Source organism: Anarhichas minor, unplaced genomic scaffold (assembly GCF_050575085.1).
Source record: "Anarhichas minor isolate MPS153535 unplaced genomic scaffold, ASM5057508v1 ptg000003l, whole genome shotgun sequence".
Lineage (NCBI taxonomy): Eukaryota > Metazoa > Chordata > Actinopteri > Perciformes > Anarhichadidae > Anarhichas > Anarhichas minor.
In genome coordinates this window covers 11249431-11276593 of record NW_027466449.1, presented here as the reverse complement: position 1 = coordinate 11276593, position 27163 = coordinate 11249431, and the positions used below count along the sequence as shown (strand labels likewise).

The window sequence follows — 27163 nt, the reverse complement described above, 5'->3', positions numbered from 1 at the left end:
AGCGGAAGGCCTGGCTGCAAGCCATCATGCGTTCCATGGCCATTAACACATAAAATCAGCATGTCATACACACCAAAGTCCTGCATAATGATGAGCCAGTAGAATGTCAGCTAATCCAAGCCTGGATGAGGTGTGAATGAATCCCATTTCCTCCCGTCTTGATAACCACTGAACCCATTTCCTCCTAATCTAACCACAGCATCCAAACAAAGGTTCTGGGGGATAAGGAGGGAGTAGAACCACACAAACTCTCGGGGAAAGGAGGTAGGGGGTTCTTGGAGGAAGAACAGGTGGAAGAGAGGCCTCATACAAAAAAAAATGGTTAAAAAGTAAGAAAGAATCCATGCATGGATTTCAAATTTCACAGCTGAGCACCTGGAAGAAATTGCCAGGCTTGAAAAAAAGAAGACTTCTTTTCTTCTCTGATAATCTGTGAGCTGTAATGTTGCCGTTCCATACATGGAGCTGGGTAAGGGAGGAAGGATGGCGTACGAGGATTGGAAGCTGAGGGGGTTTAATGTTTGCTAAAGAGCCAAGGGTGTATTGGAGAGTGACAGCAGCACATGGCTGAACGCCTCTATAGGGGGAGGACTGTGTGTCTGTCCATGAAAGACGAGTCTGTTTTACAAGCCAGCTCAGTATCCCTCAGTTGGTCATGCTAGCAAGAATTTCACACTTATCCTTATAAAGAGCTGGCAATTAGACGGCCGCTATTTCACAGGGAACACTATCCAGTGTGTTTAAGGTCTATTATCTACTCTTGTGTGCCACAGCCATAAAACACTACGGAAACCATTCAGCTCAATTACAAAGTCAACACCTGCCTCTTTTCTTTAGTTTGAATTAAGACATGATGAAAACGTAACCATCACATTTGTGTGTGTGTGTTTTTTTGTGTGTTTTTTTCCTTTTCTTTATTAAGGTGTTTTCAAAAACCTTTTCAGGCAGCACTAAGGCCACGCCACAGGTATCACTTCAAAACCCTTTCAGATGTTAAATCTTGATTGTTTACCATGAATAATACATTATAGCCTGGGCTCTGCGTACTGGCTGCTGACCAAAGCAACCGACATAATGCAGTCACTGATTCTCAACCGTGTGTGATGAGTGCTCTCCCTACTGCTGGGTGCCAGCGGCCATAACAGCACAATACACCCACAAAGGGGATGAAAAGGCCTCATAAAAAATGTTGATAATCCAGTCCCCAAAAGACCTCCTTCAGAACTGGGGTAGTTGTCGTCATTTACCCCAGTGCGCTGCATTGTGTCGATAAACCGACAACAAAGAGAGTAAATGCTGCTAAAGGCCTCATGCGGGCCACAGTGTCCGGCATGCTTGTACTGTATATCTGTACAAGGGCTCCCAAAATGCAGTACAGCACACACAGACACACACAAATACGGGACTGATCACGGAGGTAAAAGAAACAGGTGAGGCCTTTGCATTCTCAGGGATACACATCTTAAAAGAAACATGAGAAAGAGAGGGAAAAAAAAGGAGTGGTGGTTAATGAATGAGAGACAAAGAGAAAGACACGGGCTCTCCAGTTGGTGGGGACGAAGGCAGGCCAAACACTCACTGAATTTGCATGAGCTGGCAAAAGCACCAGTGGTTTAGCTCTGCTCCAGCTGCCATTCACACATGGATACTCTTTCTACCTGTTTGATTAGAGCCTCTACTGGAATTGTTATGGCTTTGGAGTATTGCTGTAGGCACGGTGTCTCTGGTTGTATGTAAAGTAGGGCTTACAGATAAAGGTTAAAGCCCCCTGTGCTTTACCACGTAAAACATATGTAGCACGTAGCCATGCATGCTTTGGTACAGCAGTGGAAGGTGTGGTATTCATTTTGAAATCCACAGCTTTTGATGCAATATTAACTGCAGAGAGGTGGTTTCAAGAATGTAAGACATTTCAGGAGGCATTTCATTTGACGCAGACAAAAGAGGAAAAGACAGTAGAAGAGGAGCGGGGGAAAAAGTCGAGGAGGCAGCTCAGCTGAATCTCCCAAAACAGCTACGACCTTTTTCTCTCCATCACTGCGTTTGCCGCCGGCGTCGCTTGCCAGCAAAGCACCAAAATCGCTGGGTTATTGGTCTAAATATAGAAGCAGTCACACACAGACACAGGCAACATGACTCAAACATGTGGTCTGGCAGAAATCCATACAATGGATGTGCAGAATCACAGGATGCACAAGGAGAGCTGGAAGACACAGAGCCCTAAGTGTGAGTCCTATGAAGGTGACGAGCATGTTTTTCAGGACTGAGGACTGAACGCATTTCAGGACTGTGAGTAATAATACAGCGACCTACAGGAAGGCGCGCACACACACACACACACAAACACACACACACACACAAACATTCATACTGCTCCGGTAGAAGAGAAAGTCAGTGAGCCAGGTCTTTTCATCAGTTCCACTGCGCTGCCTCACATTGGGTCAATCTCACCACATCATTAATATGGTTGATGCTATTGTCATTATATCTACAAAACAAAAGCACAGTGTAACATGGCAGCAACCATGGACCGAATGTGAAACAGGGAGCTATTAAATATGTTAGGGAGGAGTGAATGATCGCTGTCTGGTGTGGGCGTGTGAGAAAGAAACAAATGAGAATGAGCGAGAGAGAGAGCACTGAAAGAGTAAGCAGGGAATGTGTAAGAGCGTGAAAGAATATCTATATATATGCAGTAGGTGTAACATATATATATATATATATATATATATATATATATATTGCGGGTGAGAGAATAAGGCGAGATGAAAAGCCTCCGAAAGCCTAACGGAGATTCCATTTGAATACTGAATGGGAGACTGGTGCTCGCATGTGTCTGTAATTATAGTTTTCTTTTTTGTGCGCGTGTACATGTGATTGCAAGAGCCAGTGCATTGTGTCGGGCCATATGCAAATGAAATCAGAGGGAGCATGTGCTTTGTGTGTGTGTGTCCCTGTGGGTGCCTGTCTGCATGTTTGTGTTTACAAAAGGCCTCGCACATCCCACGACTCCCAGCTTCGCCACAACACACACAGACAGGTGTGAGGACTGGAGAGAGCGCGAGCCCAGATTGTGGAGCATGGCCTCGCTGAGCAAATATTACTCTCGCTCTCCCAATTTCTCCCTCTCTCTCTCTCTCTCTCTCTCTCTCCCCCTCACTCTTATTCAATGTCTGTCTCTCTCTTGGTCTCTCTGTATCCTCTCTTTCCCACTGTGCCAAACACAGAGGGCCTCTTTGTTATTCAGAGTCGGAAATGCAACCGGAGCCAAATCTGCCCCGCTTTCTGTTTGATATCATCCCTCCCTTTGTTCTTACCGTCTCCCATCACCATGCGCTCGGCCTCAGACGGCATCAACCAGGCACATGGGAACAAGCGGAGCTCAGACGAGACGGATCTCGTGATGTCATGTGCGTCTGACTTCAAGTGTAGCTCGAGGGGACATTTAGGCTAACCATGAGATAAAGGTCACTGACAGCTAGTGCAAAGGGGTTGGTTTGAAGGTGGCTTCTGTGTGTGTTTTCTTTTAAAGTAGATTTTGCTTTCTTGAAAAATACAATCTGGTTCCAATACTATATATTCTTAATTCACCCCAGAGTAGAAAGAGGTTATGTCAGACTGAATACACATAATATTATGCATTATGTGCGGTTACATCTAGACAAATATATATATACGTATATATCAAAAAATATATAGTTCTGTTGAATTTGCCCAATTTCTGAAAAAAAGTGTGGCCACACAAAATCCCAATCCGAATGACTATCGAGTTGTATCCTTGAACATGCAAGGCAACATCCCCAAAGTAGTTGAGAGCATTTCAGTGTGTGTGTGTGTGTGTGTGTGTGTGTGTGTGTGTGTGTGTGTGTGTCTGTCCGCTTCGATCCTCCCCAACCCCCGGAGAGCAAGACAGAGGAGTCTATGTGCTGAATACTAATAATATTTGCCAACATCGCTTCTCAGTCAGATGACTAGCAGTTATGAGCTCAACATCAAAAGCTTGTTTCATCTGCGGAATAAGTGGGAATAAAGGATTTAGTAAATATGGGAAACCGACTTTAGACTCGATACAAACTCGTCTTTATTTGTGGAATCTGTCACGCCTGGCTGCAGAGTCATCATCTCGCTGTAAGATACTTGCGCATGTATTGTGTTTGTGCGTGGACGTAGCGGATTTGACGACTGTATAAATGTTAAGAAACAAGAGATTTAATATTTTAAATAATTTGGACCACCACTTGTTCAGATATCCGTCCTACTAATGATCTCAGCCGGAGCCTGATAGCCTGTTGAAGTATGGAGCTATTACTGGTGATGTGATTGCATTTGACATTGTTATATTTTTATTCTCACAGCAGGAAAGTTTCTGACTAAATCTTGCAAATTGTTTGAAAAAAATATATAAAAATCACACACAGCACAGCTATGTGTTAGTCACAGATACTAAGGGGGAAAAAACTGTTGATTATCATGAACCTGTTTGCTCCTCTCTTAGCAATCGACACCATTGCCTAAATAACTCCTTCACACCACATCCGACCACCGCGGATCCTAACCTGTAAACTCGAGCCAGCTAGTTGTTGAGTGTGTTAAAAGCAGAGATAAGGAGAGAGGACTGCAATCTATCACCTCACACTGACAGCCTCGCACGTCGTCTGTCTCTTGGGCTGCTGCGCTGCCACGCTCCCCTGCAGCTGCTCCTCCTCTCCTCTCCTCCCATCACTTCTCCTCCTCTGTTCACCTTTTTTCTTCCCTTCCTCGCCCCTACTCTGTCCTTGTGTCCCCCTCCATCCTCGCCTGCCCTCGCCTTTTGCCTACTTAGTATGTCAGCTGCATTGATGGCTATCGGCTGCTTCCCACCCGCCCCGCAATGCTGTGTCACTTCATTAGAAGTGTGATAGGATGACCTTGCACTCTGTCTCTTTTTTTTGCTTAGTGTCTCTCTTTACTCTAAGTCATACACTACTCCAGCTGTCCCGCTTTCCCTCATCACTCTTCCTTTCATACTCTGCCTCAGCGAGCCAGCCGGCAAGTGCCCTTCATCTCTCTCTCTCTCTCTCTCTCTCTACCTTGTCTTTTTGTTTCTTTCTTTCTCCCTGCCCTCATTGTTCCCCTTCATTATCAAACGCTGTCATAATGTCCCCCGCTGTGCCACCCAGGTTATTTATAGCTAACAGAGGGTGGTGATGTTCATGATGCTGAGAGGTGGGCCATCTTAGGGCCCTGCTGAAGCACACACACATTCACACACTTTTCCTGACATTTAAACATATCTATATATACACACATATACACACAGAGAGACACACATAAACCCTCCATTCTCCTGCAAGAGGGCACTTAGCGAACAGAGGTTTGCATGCATGCGTCTTTTCCAACACCTACCTGTCTCTCAGACATGACGTAGAGGTAGTTGCGGTCGAGGGAGAAAGCCATATCTCGCAGGACAAGGCTGCCGTCCTTGATGACCGATATCGTCTCATACTGGACACCACCGTGAGGCGGCCCGTCGACACGAATCTGAGAAAAACAGAACGGAAACAGGTCCATGATTGCTATTTATACCAGCATGACAGCAGGAGCGGGAAAACAGAAGAAGAATGATTGAAATGGATGTCAGACGTTGGGTCAAATAATATTTGCAAAACAATCTATTATTATCATTTAGCGAGTTGGAGATTGGAGTAGGTGGAAATACTCCATGAGGGCTGTTTGGATAGTGAAAGAGTGAATAATTAAAAATGGCAGAGATATAATTAACTGACATTCAAATACTTTCTTTTTAACTTTGTATTTCATGGTATGAGGTAAATGTCAGCCCCTTGAGATTCCATATAGGATGGGGTTACAACAACTGTTAGGAATTATGAGCTAATATTTTTAGACCTTTGTGAAACCTGAGCTCTGTTTTCCTTTCCCCTTTCTCCCGATGAGTGATGTATTCCCTCAGTAAAGCCTTGAAGAGGCGAAGACCACCTAACTTCAAAAACAGTGGAAAAGCTTTCTAATGGCTTTTTGGAGGAGCATGACCCTCCTGACCTAAACGGGCCCTGTTTCTTCTTTATTCACCAGATGCTTGTTGGACAAATATATAACCAGGCCAGTAAATCTTGAGGGGCAGCGTGGGTTTCGTGATGATGGGCGTGAGATATGTCTCTGTGATGTCACATGTCACTAGGGCCGCCTCCACTCGAGAAAGCTGATGGCTTTATCATCTGTCCATCCCCGCCTGCTACCCTCCACCCAAACATTCATCTATCTATTCAGATACTGACAGCACCAAATAGCAGCTAGACACTCTATAAAACATCACAGAGGGGAAAGTCAAGGTCATATGTCTGTCAAAAGAAGATCAACTGGGAGGGCGGGAGGGTACGTGAGCAAATGTGCACGCACACACATACACATGCACAGGCCTTTGTGCATGTATGTGTGTCAAACTGCTCCATGGTAAAGTAGGAGAAACGTGATGTAAGTTCACACAAAGCCCCTGGAGCTTTGCCTTCAAAGCTTGAGGGTTATCTCAGTACACGACAGCAGGCGGCACATTTGAGGGGCAGAGCTCAAAAGTGGTTGAGCCTTCCACGGCTGACCTGCGTCTGACCTTGGCAGGCTAAACCAAACATGGAAAAGAAGACATATGGGAAAACCATATGTAGGAGGAGAAAGGCAGGATGTGGGGGCCTTGCAAGTCTTCATCTGGTTACTGACACTGCAGTGTGAAGGGAGACCTCAGCAAATATGTTCATCCATAAAGCATGTCGACGGCACACGGCCAGACCTGCGCTGCTCTGTTCACTGTTGTTTCTGTGTGGGTGTCGTGCATTTATATGTGTGCACCCGTAGGAGCAGTGTGTAATGCTATGATATGTGTCCAAGCAGGCCGCCACTAGGGATCACAAGATAACCAGACCTTCCCCCTGCACGCCTGCAGTTCATCTGAATCAGATTGCTATCACACAGTCTCTCACAACGGTCCAGGGACCTCTAAATTCACATTTGGCCAGAAACACACACACTCTCACACACACACACACACACACACACACGCACACACAGCTGTTTCTAGAGCAGGGGTCGGCAACCTTTTTGATATATGAAGTGCCATTTTAAAATGTTCTTGTTAATCAGCGTGCCATATCAACATTAAGGTTAACATTAAGTTGAATAATGATGCCTCATCAAATTGTTAATCTCCAACGGATCTGTGATTTCATTCCATCCATGTAGGCAACATGCATAGCAACATTTTTAAAAAACATTTTTCTGCCATAATCAGGACATTGTAGTTATATATGAGAGCACGTTATAAGAAGGCTGCAACCCTCATCTGAGTTGAATTATTTAACCCTACCAACCACCCATCACACATCATCTTCAATAGTAATAACCTTAAGAAAGTCTTGCAAAGAAGGCAATGAGTACGAGCCAATTAGAGGCAGTGTAGGGTGGGTCTTCGTGGAATTTCAACTTAGTCGTTATCACTTAACCGCAAATGCATTTTATCAGGATCTTTTTTTTATTTTCTTGAACTGCTTGTAGTTCCACCAGAGAAAATGGAATCAACAGAACCGATACTCAAGCACTCCAGAAGCCCTCACACTCTCCCATCGCGTACACACAAACACACATCCAGTTGCTTTTTTACGTTAAGAAGCTGTTTTTTTCTATGGGAGCAACACATCTAGCAAACTCTGTTACATTCACACACACATATGCAGATGCAAACACACACCCACAGCATTGTAAGGAAGTGAAGAAATGTGTGTGTGGGTTGGATATGAGGGACCTTGAGGGGCAGGCTCACCTCTGGGTGGGCGAATGAGACAACCACAAAAAAAAAAGAGAGAGGAAAATTAAAACCTTGGGCAAGTAAATGGAAAATCCAAAATAATTCTGTCTCCATCTCTTTACCACGCTCCCTCACTCACTCCCACGCTACCATTCCACTCGCCTACAGAATCTACCACCTGAGCTCTCAGGCCCAACACATCCATTTCCTCAGCGTCACTTTACTTCAGTCTTTAGTCCGCTCTCTCAGGTACTTAAACCTGTGCCCTGTCTGTCCCATTTCACCCTGCATTATTTATCAGGCTGGGTGAGGAGGCTGCTAACAGGTTGGATTCATACCCTCAAGGCCTTCTGACAATATCACTGCGCCTCTATTTTAGGAGAATCCATCCACTGAAAGAAATCCTGGGTGCCCCAGAGACCCATCCTCGGTCCCCCATTTCAACACAACAGCCATTAGCTGGTCTGTCTCTATCACCAGTGGCGGGGAGCTGCAACTGAGTAAAGTGAGGAAAGGGGGGAAAAGGTGAAGATGAATGAGAGTGTTGAAAAACATTCTACATGTACCCCAGGGGCACCGTGGCCTGTGTAGTTAATATTTGTGAAAAGAAAAAAAATGTACCGTCCTGAATGTGAGATATCCACAATATTCACAAGTGGGTTATGATATCCTTTACAAAAACAAAACCAGACAGACACGCACAGAGCCATTATGAAAGAGGCCTGGAGAGCTGAGGACAGAAATAAATGTCCCTAGGCATCACTGAGTAGGAGGACTTCCTTTAAATCCTGGAGCATACGCAGAGTTGCCATATTTAGTTTTTCAAAATCCAAACCACTTTCACATAACTGTGGACTTCATTGTCTTAGCTGTAGTACAAATGTAAGGAATAAATCACCTTTCACATTTCTCTTTTTCTTTTGGTTTAGCCAAAGTTCCACCTTTATTCTGTAGCATTGCAAGCACAAGCTATAATGGGTTTGTTTTTGTGTATAGCATTATATTTTGTTACAGTTATAATAACTCAAAACTCAGACAAGTATTGTAGGAACAGTGTATAGGATTTGGTGGAATCTAGTAGTGGTTGCAGATTGAAACTAACTGAAAACTGAATATTTTGGTGTTGAAATCTAAATTTCTAAGACCTTTCTGTTATATTCGTGACAGTAAATTATGTATAAAATACCAATATTTTCCAACTCAAGACAGGGGGCAGCTTTCCAAAGATGCCACATCCTGCAAAAAAAAAAACAGGTTTGAAAAAAGGAACTTTTGTATTACTATGTACAAACTTAATGTTGCAGCACCTAGTCAGGCATTAGCGGGTGGAAGCTTTGGCCAGCAGGGAAGCCATGGCAGCGGCATCAGAGGCCTCCCCTTGTGGCTACGAGGGCCTGTGCCAGTGGGGTGCTTTTGATCAGACCATGTAAGCACCCTGCAAAAACGTTTGAAGATTGACCAAACTCCAATTCAAATTGCCCTTCTCCCTCTTTCTCTCGCTCTCCCTTTCTCCCTTGGTCTCACTGGTTTTGAACACTGTGCCAGACACAGGATTCCCGACCGTGTGAGTCTGTGTGAAGCAATTTGCTTAGTGAAAAGTGCTGAATAAATCCACGGTAAAAGTGCATCAAATGTGTATTTGCAGTGCATTGTGGATGCTGCTGCTCAGAGACAGAGGGAAAGGGAAAAAGCTCAAACTCCCTATTGACACTGTTATGCTACATATGAAAAATACCAAAATGATCCCTTTCCAAACTGTATAATCCTACTGTATGAGAAGCAACTGAGATATAAAAATAAGTCTTTGAATTCAACTGTAGAAGCAAAACTGTGGGGGGTGATTAACTGATATACTGATTTGGTCTCTGTTTTACAGCTTGTCTCCAAGCGTTTATTTAGCATTAGCCACTCGATTTTTGAAGAATGTTTCTCCCTTAATGGCCACAGCTGCTGACAATTACCTGAGAGCTGCTTTCTTTTCAGTTTGGCAAAACATGCTATTTTCTTACCTTAGCCTTAGGGAGGTTAGTGTTTCTGAAACAGGACACACACACACACACACACACACACACACACAGACACATCTGAGGGTGTATATTATTTTACTACACTTTCAGCTGGCAGAGCAGACTGTAACCCACGCATGGGTACCTTCACCAAGCCACAGTGTGCAACACACTCCAACACCTTGTACCAGGATAGGATTAAGTCAAATTGTAGGTCCTCCACCTACACCACGTACCAAAATAGTATACTGGGGGTTGATTTAAAGAAGATTATGCTTTCATGGCTAAAGCTCAGTAACACATTGTACCCAAAGAAAGAAAGAGGGAGAGAGTGGAGGGTGAAAGTTGAACTCCCATTTGGCTACTCGGCAGCTATCTCCTGCATCTACGCTAATCCAGTTCAACAGTTTTAGATGTTGAAGTTTCTGGTTGATCCCACACACTGGATTAGATTCTGCAAAAGTACACCACCACCATCACACTTTGTCACTCTGTCTAAATACAACAACCCTTCACCACCGAGGCAACTCCACTGAGGAAATGGGAGCTTTGTAGTGAAGTGGGGTCACGCTGATTGAAAAAGACACAAGCCAGAGGGATCTGACAATGAGAATGATAACACCGTATCCAATCAAATCCAATATGTCTGATAGGACCAATCTTAGCCTCAGTAAATGGTCTTGAATTGGATGTTGAGATCGGTCAGTACCTTGGGCCAGATGACAGGTGACAGATTGCTGACAGTATTTTAAGAGCCAGTGAAGCTTGTCAGGAGGCATCTGTGATTTGAAAAGCTTTTGTGACAGCAGGGCACTCTCACCACATCCGTTTTGCATTGCAAGCACAACTTTGAGGAGGAAAAACAGACATTTTGCTGTACATACTTATTGAAATTTGTCATTTGCTCCAAAGTGAACATCCACCACTGTGTCACAGTATATCTGCACATATAGTATGCGAGTGTGGTTACTGCATGTTACATGGCGCCATAAAAGATGGGTGGCACTAGGGTATGAGGTGCACTGACAGATTCATTATCAGTCCCCTTTGGAGATGGATGTATAATGGCCAGCCTACGATGAAGTCAGTCCCTTTGGGGCATGAGTTGGAGCTGCATCAGGGTGAGTGGACTGGAAGTATGAGTCACCCTGGGGAGGGGGAGGGGGGGGGGGGGAATACATCACCAACACACCAGAAGTCAGACACCAGCCAGGCACACAAATTCCTTCTTATTTCCTGTGTTTAACAAGAGAATAGAGGCACATGAATGCCTGACTATACACTATAGGGCTGCATGATATTAGAAAAATCCTAAACATATTGGTTGTATTGATATGAATGGTGGTGACACTGCAAGCACAGCCAGCACATGAGAGGATCCTCCCACAACAACCTGCCGTCTCTGACCCACCAAGTTGTATCCTCCGGGGAGGACGCGGACCCCACCCGTTGAGAAGTGTAAGTACAGATATGGTTCATTATAAAACTGTGGCGGGCTTACCTGTAGGTAACTAATGGGAAACACTGGACTAGTCGTGGAAAATGAGAAAATGAGAACTGCTTTCCTTTGGTTATCAAGCAGCAAACAACTAGTAGCCTGATGTTTGAGTTTATTTGCTCACAGGAGATGTGATGCGACTATTGCGCATGCGCACATCGCAATGTAGATGCTGAAACGATATATCATGCAGCTCTACAATACACAAAAGTGCCCAGCTCATGACGGAACATAAATGGGCATTCTCTTTTACACACACATACACACACACACGAACATAAATATAAATCAACTGGTTGTATTTGACAGTTGGCAGAACACGGTGTACCGACCAGGCTCACTATCTTTATCTATTCGTGTGTCTGTCCTGGAAACTCAGCATGAAATTTCGCAGAGTGCTACTGTATTTCTTTACTTCAGGTGGGATGTCTATTCAGCTGCCTGTGTGTGTGTGTGTGTGTGTGTCTCCCTCTCTCTCTCCTTCTTTCCCCGCGCACCGGGAAAAAACATGGAGCCGCTCTCCGCCTCGATAACGCATCTAATCCATCACCAGTGTCAGGCTGAAGAATTCTGGTGTCAGTAGCGAGCGCCATGCAGAAATGTGCTGTGCGCATTCGTGATGGCTCTCAACAGCCCAAGCACGCCGTCTCTTTTGTTCCTGTTCTTGTTGTACAATATAAGCTCCCATAAGGCTTATGTTAGCCTGCTTGCCAATATGCTTCACGTGTCACTTCCCATCGGACAGACTGAGGTCAGAGAGGCCTCTCTGTGGTGATGGAGGAGAGGGCCGCGAGGAAAGACGGAGACAGAGCGAAGAAGGGAGAGGGAAACAAAATGGACAGATGCAGAGATTGGAGGAAATGTAATGGAGAAAAAGGAGAAACTACAGAGGGATAGGGAGGCAGGAGAGGGGCAAATGAAAGAAACAGACACAGGGATCAAGACAAAGACTCCACTCTTCACGCAAGTGTAATTCTCTCCTTAACCTGATCATACGGCGGCATAATACCTTCTAAAATGGCCTGAGCCCTCAGTCAATACAAGGGCAATTACTTCATATTTTTGGCCAGGCACCATAAAGCCTATTGATTTGCCTCTGCGCTCTATGTGCAAAGCAGTTAACCCTCTCCTGTACAACATCTTTCCTCATTTGACTGGACAGAAATGCAAGTGACCAACAAATCACACATGATGAGCATTCAAATTGTCAATTCTTTTTTTTTTTATCATCACTGATTGTGAATATCGAATGCAAACATCCTACTAAACAGAATCCCAGCGAGTCTTAACAACCAATCTTACAACAGCCGTCTCTATAATAGCTCCATCCAACAACCGTTCAATTCCATTTTAGCTCTGTATTGTTGCTATTTCTCTCGGTCACATAACTCACAACCCTAAACATGATTATATTCCCCCCCGCCCCGTACCCCGTGTCCAAATAGAAACCAGAAACCACCACATGCATTTGGGGTCTGTAGTAGGATGAGATCAGGCCTCAACTCTAATCAACCCAAACACACATATTAAGCACAGCGGCACAATGCAAGGCCTATATTTAGCTCCGCATTTAAACACTGAACAGGGGCCAGCGCGCCGGTGATGGATGCAGGCCAAGAAGGTTCAGAGAGAGCAAAAGCGGAGGGATTTTCTGCTTAGCCCTCAAAAAAATGAGGTTCGCCAGAACGGAGAAAGCAACTCTTTCTACTCGACTGGCACTCAAAACATTGAGAGAATAATGGTTTGCATACTCAAACTAAATAGCTGACACCACAATAACTTTTCCTTTATTAGCTGACGCAACAGAAGAAAGAGACGGATAGCGCAGAGGGAGCTACCGGCGAGAGAGATGAGGTGGATTAAACACATAGAGAATGAAAAGAAAAGGATGTTTGGAGGAATGAAAAGTGGCAGTATAAAGGGGAGGTGAGGAGAAGGACTCAGCACTGTGGCTACTCCCAACAGAGAAACAGCAGCACTCACACTTCAACCGTGATGACGACGACTTAGCCCTGGCTCAGTGTTAATGTACAGACACCTTCACAATACATGATATCAAGTCAAAACACGTGCATTAAGAAGCCCACTTACACACGTGCTCTCACGGTTATACTAAATAATAATTTGATTTGATGGGGTCATTATAATTTTAAAACGGTCATCAAGTACGGCAATAAGAAAGTTTGAGACACATTCATATTTAAATAGTTTTTTTATTGAAAAGTAATAAAACAGTGTCTCCTGGGCTGCCTGCCTGCACATACCGAGGCGGTTGCTATGGAACGTGAACTAACAGCTAGCATATTCCTCAGCCTAGCGTCACGTTGATTTCATTATTTGGCTATTTATTTACATAATTTGTTTGTTGGTATTTATTGTGGACTGACGGAACAACTGTCCAGCATCAGTAAGGTAGCTTTGATAACTGCTCGCACCAGGCTTGCCTTTATTTGTGGGTCGGAGGTGAGTTGCTTATTAACGTGTCGAGGTTGTTGCTCCACTTCCTCTGGTCCCGGAGTTCTGGTTGCCAATAGCTCTGGAGAGAGGGTTTCACACTCTTGTGTCAAAACCTGCGTCAGATTTTCTGAACCATGGTGATGTAGAGGCAGTAGATAGTATATGTTTGCTGTGTTCCTGCTTGCATGCATATTCTGGCAAGATTGTGGAACCTCCTCTTTAAGTAGAGTTGCATGTCGTTTAGTAGGTGGACTTTTTTCTGGAGATGGACACGGGCGGCTTCATCCACGAAATGTTTTAGCAGCTAACTTTGTTACTTTGTAGCAGTGGTATGTGGGTATTACTATGAGGCAATCATATTGCAAAAAACATCACGTAACAAAAGCCTGACTTCTAATAAAGGAACATTCTCTTCAAAATGATCTTTCAAAGGAGAAGCTGTACTTATTTTATGTGAGTAAATAAGCAAGGAAAAAAGCAATAACACAACTATTACAAGCAGCACACAGGGCTGATGCACTGATGGTTAGACAAAAGCTATTATAGCGATGTCAAACAGTCTGAACCAGAAACAAAATATCCCACCTCCTGTTTTCTCCCTCGGCATACTTCAAAGTAGATCACAAAGATATGCAAATCAAAAAAAAGTAGCTAAGAAAAGGTGAGGGTGAGGGGCGAATTAGCTGAAATTGTTTCAATTTCTCCCACTGGATTTGTGAGATTTAAATGTGGGACAAGATTGGCAGGTAGAAGTGAGATACTAGGAAATTACCGCCAGCGGGATCCGCGCAGCAAATGAGAATAAAAGCACTTCAATCAACCCACCTTTTACACCTGTGATGTGTGCGAGTTTGAATAACCTCCCTATACATGTTTCATGCTGGGGTTGATGAGGAATGTATTATATCGCTATGAGGCTACACATAAAAGTGGGCCCTCTTTGACATGTTTTAGACATATTACTGATACGCATGTGGCATGTAATGAGACATGAGCGTGAGGAGAAGCAAAGGACTCAAAGAGAAGTGGAGAAATGTTAAGGTAGAATGAAGGGGAATTGAGTTGCAAGCATATATAACAATAGAAAGATGGATACGTAGAAGTCAAGAGAAAGATTATACAAGATTATATTGAAGTGTGACGTGCAAGATCCATATTTTTGTTTGCTTTTAGCGCCACCCTTGATTAGTCAGTAAATCATTGCAGCTTGTTTTGTATTGTGCACAGCTTACTGTGAGTTATTTTTCCTTGATTTTTATCTAAATTGCTTTAAATCTTCAATAAAATTCAGTTACCGTAAAAGCTTACATTTGTTGCAAACTTATTTATTGTCTTTGTAAAGCACTTTGGTCGATGTTTTTCCACATATAAAAACCTACGTCTGCCCAGGAGTTTATCAATCAATCAGAATAATGATCACTGAAATTATCATTTATCAATGAACACGTCAAATTAGTTTAACAGAGTGATGCTGATGTAAGAAGCCAGTGCAGAGATGCCGAAGTGGTTACGTGAGGAGGCAACATTTCTTCTTTAAATGGTATTCGACCAACACCATAACATCAACATCATACCACATATAGCACCATGGAGACAGAAAACCTTTCACCTCCTCTTACCTCTAACCTACAAAGTCCCCAGCAGCTATTGGATAGTTAGAGCTCCTCTTGTAGGCTGCCACAAAGAGACAAGGCTAAGATGGACACCAAACTGTGGACCTTTAACCTCTGTTGGTCACCAGACACATAGTAAGAGTGTGTGGGGGGGGGGAACTATGAGGGACAGGGGTTATCCAATCAGTCCTTTGCAGAAGACAGTGATGCAACAACTGATGAGTTGGGGGTGGGGGTGAATTGTCTGACCCCATTCAACATGTTCACAAGAAAAGCAGGCCAAAACCCCTGCGCTGGACAAGGGTTGCCATGGTAACCCCTCTCTTTGGGCACGAGATCAGCAGGGAATCAACTGAAAGTTTGTGTCTGTGTGAATAAACTGTATGTGCGCGTGTGTGTGTGTGGATATAAAAATACCCTGTTATGTCATTCCTATTGTTCTTTAGCTCAGAACGAGAGTGTGCTGATCATTTTTTGTCTTTGTCCTTCAAAGGACCCCCCCCCCCCCCCAGTGAGAACATGCGGTAACATCAGCTTGCCAGGAAACAACAGCATTCCAGCACAAAACACTCTCTCTCAGGATACAAACAGGATATGTTGGGTCATGATTCTAGTTAAACCTGATTTAGGCTAAACTAGTAGGGTTGGTAATATTGAGAAAGATTCAAAAAAATCATCCCACTGAGAAAACCCAGCCCGGTGTTGCCAACTCTTTTCCAAAGAAGTAGCTAGCAGCACTACCTCAAACAGACTGTAACTTTTGAACAATAAGTCTCTAGCCACATAAGCTGTGCCCAGCTGCACTAGATCCATCTTCTACCATTTTGAATTGTGTCCAAATCGTTTTGTTCACTGCTACTCCTACACATTTTGAGCAATCATCACCGAATTTGGTACAGAACATCACTGGACCAAGCCGGGAAAAGTTTTATTTTGAATTTGTGATGTTGCATACAGTTTTGCAACAGCTGGGCCTCTTATGCTGTTGGCAGGGCTTTTATTATAGATACAAGTGTATCTCCTGAATGTCATTGCAACCACATTTGGTAGACATGTGTCGATCTGATGTCTGAGTGACCATGACAAATTTGGTGCCATTTGGCCAATAGGTGGCGCAGTAGCAGAATCATCGAACTATAAATCTCGGAATCTCTATTTCTGACTGTGTGTGTTTCCTTCTTCGCATATGTTGAGAAAAGTTCATCTGATCTTCACACTTGGTGGGTGTATTTGTAGGGTTCCCACTCCCAAGGATGTGCAGTGTTGAAGTTGGTGCAATTTCGAACACACAAGACACATTCAATATTAAACATGTCGTCCGCAGCACGCCTTTACGGGCCACAGCTCATTGATTGCATTGCAGTTCACTTTCGCTGCCGGAAGCTGAATATACTAAAGTTACAACCAAAGGCTTCTTCACTTCCCTGGAATCAACAAGCCATGAGAGGTTCTTGCAAGCTACACTTCCGGGGGAAACCGATCAACTAGGAGCCGTACACAAATACAAATATAACATGTGAAATTAACGATTAAAAATAAATACGTAGTGGCATCATGCTTGCATATTCCACATCTTTAATTATACTAATTACACTTGTAACTTTTGAAATGACATACTTTCTCAGATGTTCCCTACCTGTTAAAGATGTGTAACATCAGTAAAAAACTACAAGGTGATGAAATAGCCTCCTTAATACTGCAACCTGCAACAATTTTATGCACATTTCTGACTTTTACTACGAGCAAAACAAACACAAAATCACACACAAGGGCCTCTATTGACTTTGTACACTGCAGCTGTGTTTCCCTATTCGCACATTATACATGCAAAACAGCAACTTGCCTGCGTCTTCATGTCGACCGGGGGATCAGAGATACTCATCAGTGGAGACATGTGTTGGTGACAGAGTATCTTCCTTTATCCCACAAACACACCCACACACACTCAGACACACACACACACACACACACACACACACATTCACCCATCCTCTCATCCCCTCATAACTCATACACATGCTCTGAAGAGGCAGGAGAGGAAAATGCTGTGTATGCAGAATAGACGAGCGGCATACACCCGGGTCAGAGTAAGTTGAAAAAGAAGGATGGAGACAAAGAAGGTAGAGAGAATTGTGTGTGTGTGTGTGTGTGTGTGTGTGTGTGTGTGTGTGTGTGTGTACGTGCCTTTGTGTGCGATGCCGGCACATTTTGCAGTCTATGAATCTTCACTAAAGCTCTAAAATTGCCGACCAATCTTGCGTCAGGATTTAATGCCCGCTTTTCTCCAGAAGGAATAGACCAGCCAGTTAGAGTATGCTAATTCAGTGGCACTAAATACACTGCTTTAAATGTCAACCTTCCATTATTACACACACTCCGCCTGCCTCAGGACCAGCGCCGAATCATAAACACACACATACAGACACACAGCACATTTGCACACACACACACGTTCACAAATCAGGCCCTTGCAAGGGCACAAGGGATATGAAGACTTATAGATCACAACCACTTTATAAAAATCAATAGCTAAATGAAAAAAGGGCATTTGCAAAAGAAGGTGCATTATTACAGCAGCTTTTATGGTACATAATGCAAGATTGGGAGCATTTCGATTGCCTCTCAACTGCTCTCAACATGGCGCCGTCTGAGCCGGCAGCTTGTAGGTAATGGCGCTAACAGCGCTAACAGTGCAAACGTGCTGACAGAGCTTGCAGTGTTTACCTGAGGGAGCACCAGAGGATGGGTGCCACGCTTCACAGACGATGCTGTTGGTCGAGGACGGTGCACAGCGGCGGTCATGAGCTAGCCAGTGGGGCACTCTCACATGCATGGACATGACCTAAAGTACGCACGGTCGGCTTGGATAACAACACACACAGAGGTAGAGCATCTTCATTCTCTGCTCAGGTACACATTTCTCCACAACATCTTTACATAGATAATAGTTGTTTGCGTCTATATTAACGCACTAATTGTTGTATATTGCTATTTTAATCTATTTGAAAGGACAACGAGAGAGGAATAGAAAGATTTAAAGTGCGGGCGAGAGAAAGACAAGAACTAGACAGACACAGGTGTTGAGAGACAGAAGATAAGAACACAAGTCAAAATGATACAGTTCAAATTAGAGCCAGAGTATAGCTACAGCAAGCAGAAAGCAATCAGCTTGCAAACCGCCAGCAAGAAGCCCAGCACTCCTCCCCAACCAATGGTGACAGCACCATTAATTCTATTAACCCTATTAGTATTCCATCCTCATCGCCTCGCTGGGTCAATACACACCTCCATCACACTGCAAAGCTTTTGCTTCCCTCGTCCGTATGCAAAGGGGGCGGGGAGCAGTGGAGGGTTTAGTGGATGGGTGCATAAATAGGAGCCCAGACAGTGGCACTTGGCCTGCTCATGGTGCATACATTGATGACCAGCCTGCTCTGTGAGACCATCTCTGTCTATGACACTTACGCTGGCAGACACACAGTGCCGTGTGGTAATCAGGTAGGGACCGAGGAAGTGCAGAAATGGATACATGCCCTCCAATTTGTCTGCAAGTCACATTTGGGAAATGGGTAAACAGCAGGGGAAACATCAAGTTTAGGCACACCAGCACTTTTTGAAGCAGTGCTAATAAAAATATAATTCATTTTAAAGCCTATGCAGCACATTTCTAAATGAAAAGCAATCCATTCATTCACATACAAATTGAGATATTAATTCTCCCCAAATAATACAATTATTCTGTTGGTTAATATATTTATATTCAATCAAGAACTAATCTGAATCCAGGCTTCCTAATAAATGCATTGAGATGCCAATTTCTTTTGGAAAAAATAATCGCCACAAACCATTACTATGAAATAGTGCTCTAGTGAAGAGTGAGACTATAGACAACACTAAAAACACCCCACCTGTCATATGTATTTTTATTCTCTAAATGTATCAATCAACCCATTGTGATTTATTTAAAAAAAATGTCCTTTTGTCTAAATATTTCTTTATTTTTGTGAGCTGTATTTTTGAGGTAATATTGCCACGTCATCATATTGTCATGTTTGTGAGGTGTATCTTTACCTATAGTGAATATGAAAAAAAAAAGTTAAGAATTGAATTCATGAGCAGAAAAAAAAAAAGCCCAACTTAGATTCGACGTAAATGGGATGTGAGTGTTGCATTAAAATACACTTGAAAAAAAATCAAAACCTATCCTTTTAAAGCGACATACTGGAGACACTCTTGGGTGATGCAGGGAAATTCTATGAGCCATTATCCTATAATCTGCTGCTCACAGAGAACACAGCGAATGCAAAGTCTGATGAACGGAAGAAATAAGCAACATAAAGGGACAACAGGCACTCTAGTGCAACTGTACTTGTTTCTAATTTTAACAATGGACATGCAGCACAACAAAACTTTGCTTGACAACTGGTGTGAACAACTTAAATACAAAGACTCTGTTTCCTTCCTTCCTATTTGAAGACTTTCAGGATCAAAGTAAAACAATGAAATCGTATTTCTCCAAACAGGATGGCCTAGCCTTAAAGCTGCTCCGGTGGCGAAATACAGTTGGAGCAGAGCACGGGGAAATGAGTTGAGGTGGCAGCCTGAAGACAGCCCTCTCCTCCCATCTTGTTCCCCTCTCCTCCCCAACTGCCTCCAGCTCAGGGTGGGTGAGTGAGGTTGCCAACAGACACTAGCGTACCAAGTATGTAGGACAGCGCCATTAGGGCATTAGTGCCGGTCAGCAGCTAGCCAGTTTGTGTGTGTTAGTGTGCGTAGTGTGTGCAGTGAAGAAATCGGGGATGTACAATAACACCCTGAAGGAGCAAACGCAATCTGATGCTGTGCTTGATTGGTGCATATTCGAAGGATTTGAAAATTAGACAGAAAGCAGCAAGGTGCCCCCTAACTTATCAGTTACTGCAGCTTGGGGTGTATTAGCATGTATATGTGCAATACTTTAACGTGGATTGTGAGTTTGTCTGCACGTGCTTAGGCTGTACACCCATGTGTGTATAAATGGGTGTCTATTCGTTATCCGGCAAGGCACATAACCGCAAGGAATTAATCCAACAACCCCCCACCCATTATTCTTTTCCTACTTCCACACACACTCTACGCTCTAGCCTTGAGCTACATTGAGTGAAAGTATAAAGGGCTGTGACAGCTCTGCCTCTCCTCCACATGTACAGTGCAGCTACACCACTGAGGGGCTATCGCTGTTGTGTCTGGAACTGAGAAAGGGAGCAAGCATGATCTTTCCTGCTGTCTGGCCTGACTGATTCATGCCCGTATTACCTGCGGGATTTTGCCGTTTCCTCTGCATTAATCCACTTTTGTGAGGTAATGTCTAGCATTAGCAGCCATGGAGGGGGTTTTGTTACTCTAAAGATCTGGTGCCAGAAAGCATACAAGACTAGCGTGAAATCCAAAAAGGAGGCCTGTTACATACTGTCATTTTCGCTTACTCTATTACGACTCCGCTAGATTTAGGATGATGTCATTCTCCTTAGAGGAAATGTTCATCTACTTTCACACATGAATGCTTTGAAATTCAAAAATTTCAATGTTGAATGTAATTGGTCCCTTGATTTGAATGTAGCATTCAAATATGAACTAACCATGCAGATTAGGTGCAGTGTCCTTTTTGGGCTTTAAACAGCTAAATAAACAAAATCTGTAAGACCCACATTAGAGAATACTTGCTTTCTACATTTTCTCTTTTTCATGAGCTGACCACAGACTCCGGCCAGACGGCTCCATGTTTTGGTACCTCGGGTTCAAATCCCCCCATAACTCTCTCTGGCTTCCTGTTATCCCACAACTGGGCTTTTGGTCTCTTTCTGGAAAAACACATCTCTTTTCTTCTCCCTTTTTCTCCCCGTCTCCCCTCCTTGTTCTTCTTACTGTAAAAACCACATTAATGTTTGGGTCAACACAAACCTAGAGGCTGGTTTTTCCATCTTCACAGGACAGGGGAGGGGTATGGGAAAAGTGGAGGCCTTGTGGGAAGGATTCATGGCACGGTGATATAATGCCTTCTCCCCCCCTGACCGCTGCTTACACTCTCTTTGTTCCCCTACGACAAGAGGCAAAATAACTGTGTCCATATGTGGGGAGTGATGACGAGGAAAACCAAGAGGAGGGAGGAGGAGAAATGGGCTGTTTGGTTGGTTTTTTGGCAGACCAGGGGAGGTATTTTCTCCGTCTTAGAGAGGGCAGACAGCGGATACCCCCTTGAGACACACACAGACACAAACCCTCCCTGAAGGGATTGTTGAAAAGGAGAGGTCAAAGTGCATTTAAAATGAGCCACGAGGACAACAGTTATGCACATGATTCACTATCTCACCTATAGCGTGGAGTGCGAGTGTAGAGAGAGACAGAAAACTGCAGATGGAAAGAGGAACAGTGTACTCATCACACACCGTTGTGGTAAAATATACAGGCCAGAAGAAAAACGTGTTAGGATCAGTTTCGACTGGGTACAGAATTTACGGCTGTACCTGAGAGTGGTAAGAAAAACAATCTGGGATCTGTGCTGTCTGAACAGCAGAACGTTTTGGCACCGTGTACATAAACTATGTTAGGTTGAGAGTTCAACATGCAAACAGAAGCACCAGTCATTTTAGTTTGGTTATTTTACATGATGAACAGAAAAAAAGGTTAAAGCTTTGTTCACTCTTAGAACCAAAACCATATAGGTTGTTGGGCTTGTCATCATATGAGATCTATTTTTGGTTGCTGGTAGTACCTTATTACAAAGGTTCCACTAGAACCCAATGTAAAGGATTATACCTAGAACCATATTGTCAGAATCCCTGTCAGACCAGACACCTCCCATTGCCACACAGCTGCAGCCACTCCAGCCAATTCCCTCCTGCAGCCTGACACACCAGACTCAGGTCCCACTAACGATTCCCCTGGCAATATATAAACTCTGGTCCTGCAGTCTGGGGTTGTCAGGTCGTACCGTCTTTCACCCGCTTCTACCCTGTTGCATCTACTCCCTCGAGCGCATGCCTCCGGTGTCCGTCGGTCCGGGAATCCCCCGTGCCCTCTGTGTTAACGGACTACTCACCGCCGCTCTGCCCTCCGTTGTGTTAGCGGACTACACACGCCGTCAAGCTGCCAGCTCTCCAGTGTCGAGCCACGGGACTCACACCGTCGATCTGCCTCCCCTCCGGTGGCGAGCCACGGGACATCACGCCGTCAAGCTGCCAGCCCTCCGGTGTCGAGCCACGGGACTCACACCGTCGATCTGCTCTCTGGTGTCGGACCACGGGCTCCACACCTTCACACACCTTTCTGTCCTCTCTACTCTGGCTAAATAAAGTCTGTTTCACCATACTCTGTCTCCTGTGGTCTTGCGTTTGGGTCCTATCCGTGAACTCCCGTGACACATATGTGATAGGTTCCACCCAGAATCCTTCCTGGAGGTTCTATCCAGAACCCTTCCAAGGGTGCTAGCAAGAACCCATCCAGAGGAGTCTACCAAGAATATTTTATATTCCAATATTTTAACTCTCTTGAACCCACCGAGGAGGTTCTACTGAGAACACTTTCATATTTCAAGGTTTTTATATAGAAACCTAAAGGGCCGGGGCTAATGTGGTGCAGCCAACCCACAACAATCATGGTTCACAATCACAGTTTTTTGGGGGTGTTTGGGTTGGAAAGATTGTTTAACACCCACGCGCTTTTAACAATCCTTGAAGAAATATTTCTTCCAAAAAAGGTTCTTCGGATGAAAACGGTTCTTAATGAAGCCCTTTGTCTAACAAAGAACCTTTGAAAAACCCTTTCTTCAAAAACAGTTCCTCAGAAGCAAATGGTTCTTAGAACCTCAGCACTTCAGGAAGAACCCATTTGTTTCCAAGAGGTTTCTAAGAGTTTGGGACACCAATCCTATTGGTCATGGGCGTTGATGCAGAGCCGCAGATGTCATATGTTCTTTCATGTAGGTGTAAAGCTACTAGGGTTGGGGGGGAGTCGCTTGAGGTCAAAGGTCACTAAATCCCTCCATAAGCTATCTCATGTGAGAAGGAAATGGAGTGTGCAGGAGGGTCAAGAGGAAACATTAATGGGGCGGCCATCGTATCATGAACTATTTCCTGGTGGATATGAAGTTAATCCCTCAGATTTAGCTAACAGTGTGTCTTTAACCAGATTACCTCACTATAATCGGCTAAACATCACTGCAAAGAAATCAGTTTGGTGTCTAGCCATAATAGTTTCATGACATCAACCAATCCTGTGATTCTCTATAAATTACAGAGTCTAATCTACAGTATATACGTAGGTTCCAGACATCAGCAAAGCCAGGATCACCTACTGTAATCCTCTGGGTGCAGCACAATAGGGAGTCATAATCTCAATTCCTTACAAAGGCATGGAGCCTGTGCAGAGCAGATGACGAGTGTGTGTGTGTGTGTGTGTGTGTGTGCGTGTAAATGTTCATACATGCATAAATGGTTTTCAGTCTCGTGGGTGTCTCTTGGTCTGTGCCCCTCTACTGAACACGTGTGTCAGGGTTCGGGGCTAGGGGGTGTTGAGGCCAGCCAGCGTTAGGGGGGTTTATGGATGGGTGTGAGGAATGCAGAGTCCTGAGGGCAATAACTGAGATGAACTGGGGTGAACAGACAGGCAGCGATATAGAAAGACAGGAAACCCCCCCTCAGAGCTCTCCCCATATGACCCCCTTCACACACCTCATCTGTCTGCCTCACACTTTCCATTTATTTATTCTTCGCTTCTCTTAATGCTTGGCTAATGCCAGCCAAAAGGCAAATGACTATAAATGGTGCATTCCTTTGCCATCTGAATGTGTGTGCCTGAGTGTGTGTACCTGCACATGTCTGCACTTGTGTCTGTATGTGTGCTCATGTAAGGGATCTGAATGGCATGCATGCTTACTGATGCTGGCTGATGCTAGGAGTCTGGAGCAGATGGGGGGGTAGAGGGTGAGGAGGGTGAGAAAAGAGCGTCACACATCAGCAGTTGCGTGAAGGCCTGCCGTCCCTACTTCCTGCCAGAGATCGTCTGAAGGGAGGCCCTCCATAATTCAATAACAATAATCCCCAATGAAGGCCCAATAAAGCAGGCCGCTGTGGGGCGGAACTAACTGGCCGTGTGCCTCCTCCTTCCCTAAACCATCCGTCCATCACTGATTGGAGAGAGGGGCCGGGATGGCGAAATGGGGGAAGTGCGGTGGGGGGTCTGGGGAAAAGGCCCAGCTGACATGCCGCCTGCAGCCAGAAGCCAGGCAGCCAGAGATCCTGTCTATATCCCTCCCTCCCTCCTCTCTAACCTAGCCACCCTCCCTCCTGTCGATCCACCTCACCCCGGTCCGTCCCCCTTCTGAGCAGGAGACAGATCTGCAGCTGCCTCCTATGGTTCCCCGGATGACTGAGCGGCTATGACCGCTAGCTTGGCCTGCAACCCACCACATAGAAACACAAAATAAATCACACACACACACACACAAACACACACACGCTGGGGTATAGAGAAGCGCGTCTCCATAGGGGTCACCTATCGATCATGTTTTGGTTGAATCAATCACCTGTCCTTTAATGCAGCGTGGCGCCAATTGACCTCTGGAATCCATAACATTATTTTTAATGACGGTCATGTTCCACACATCCATGACCCCTCCCTCTTATAGTCCTATACTTCACCTAAAATGATGAACTCACTGTGGAAAGAAGATACCACTTATTTATAATGATTATATCACAAGGTCACAAAATGTGTTTTTGCAGCTGACTGCATCAGTGCCTAAATGTACGATGTGGGCATGTGTGTGAGTTTAGTCTCTCTTTCTGTCACTTTCGGCATGATGATTACTTCATTAAGAGCTTATCTTGGCTTATACGTGCTTTGAGACGAGCAGAGTTGCTGCTGCATGTGATGCGCTGTATTGTCTCACTATCCATTTGGTTGCTTGGTCAACCAGTGTCTGGGCACCTCAACAATGACGGCACAAACAATACAGTAAGTGGCTTAGATCAGACCAAATTGGCTCGGATGCCTTCATAAGACCTAGAGATGCAATACAGCCAACAACAAACAGTAACTAAGGTATAAGAATGTACTAATTAAAGTTAATTAAAGCATGGGACTTTACCATCTGTGTTACGTCTGTGATCTTTCAGAGGCAGCTAATTTATATGATTCATGCACGGTGTGTGTGTGTGTGTGTGTGTGTGCCAAGACATACAGTGTAACTGGAAAATGTATTACTATTCAGTATTTCAATCAGGAGACAATAAATCATTACATGATGCACAATAAAGTGGAATCTGAAGCGTATTTGGCGATAAGACCTTATGGTGACGTAGTATATTTAAGGGGTAGAGCGGGGTGGAGACTACCACTACAAAAGAGGAACAATGTCTGTCTGTTTAGTTTGTTGAACCGACATGTGCATAAAGCATACTAAATGATTTCATTAAGTGTCACAAGTGATTTGTTAGCATCATTCTACAACCCCGGACAGCTGTCTTTCATGAATTAAACAAGAACTTTGGTATTTGCCTCTGACAGGCTGCGGTTTACTCTTAGCTGGTCGTCTAAGGAAAGGCAGACATCATTTTAAATCACCAACATATTTCAAAATTCATGTGATGAAACAAATACGGAGATGCAGTCTCTGAGGCCACAACTGGTGTACGTGTCTTTATATACTTTCTGTGTGTCACTGCATGTGTGCATGTGCAGTATGTTTGCATCCACAGCCATACATCTGCATGTAGGTGTGTGTGTGTGTGTGTGTGTGTGTGTGTGTGTATGTGCATTCCCATGTGTGTCAGTAGGGCTCTGCCTGTTGACAGATGAGAGCTGTGCTGTGAGGGGTCTCCGAGAGGCCTGACAGATCTGTGACAGAGTGTGCCTGAGGAGTGGGGCCTTCATGTTAATCCACCCTCATACATGTTAACTACACTTGGATAGTCCCATGCTGAGCTGCCTTAAGACAGCCTGGTACGGTTCGACAAGGGCCCCAAACCTCCATGTGAGCCCCAAAACAAGCCTGACAGAGCCAAAACAGACCTCTTTGTCACATAACGCCACAAAAAATTGCAAACACAGGCATGCACGCTATAGCTAGCAATCACTTACACAAGTGAAAGCCAAAGCAAGGCTGTCATTAAGCAAGCAGACTGTCGGCTGAAAATACAAGCAGACACAGAGCTAACAAAGCAGTTGGGGGGGAAAAGGAGCACAGCTTAGTTAAGCTGTCTGAAATAAGCAGTTGATTTCATGATGTGAAGGACATGAGCTAAGACTGTGCGAGATAAAAGACACAGCGGTGCAGTCACTTTGTTTTTTGTTTTGACTTGAAAGCTCATAAAAAGGACCATTCTGGTCAGCACTGATCCAGAGATCCAGACCAGTTAAAGCAGAATTAAGTAGCTGTGAATGTAGAGTAGAAGGGGGAAGCTCTGCGATTGGTCACAGCTGGCATATTTGGTTGGTGAGGACACTTCCTCTGTTGTGGGTTTTGTAGAGAATGGAGTAGAGTATGAGGTGCTGGCCAAATGGGCACCTCATTTGGCACCAAAACCCACTCTATTTCAACATAATCTTGTGCCAGAAGTAAAAGGGAAGCCGAAACATCTTCATTCGACTGGTCCCTTAGCAGGGTTTTAGTGTCGCTTCATTACTTTCTTAGAGTAAATATTGAGAACAGGATGGCCAACAATGATTAATTTCTCCGACTGTGCTGTACCACGCAGCAGGGTCAAAAGAACAGTATGGACTGAAACGCGTCTTAAACAAAACCGACAGCACATGAGGC

The 27163-nt window shown here is 44.4% G+C and overlaps 1 protein-coding gene across 1 annotated transcript in view; it reads right to left on the bottom strand.

Annotated features, from left to right (window-relative positions):
* The window catches only part of plxna2 (plexin A2), a 147705-nt gene that overhangs the window by 94709 nt on the left and 25833 nt on the right, over nucleotides 1-27163 (bottom strand). The window contains exon 3 of the mRNA XM_076097667.1: nucleotides 5386-5520. Within this exon, the coding sequence (XP_075953782.1) occupies nucleotides 5386-5520 (135 nt within the window). The remainder of the gene's footprint in view (nucleotides 1-5385; nucleotides 5521-27163) is intronic.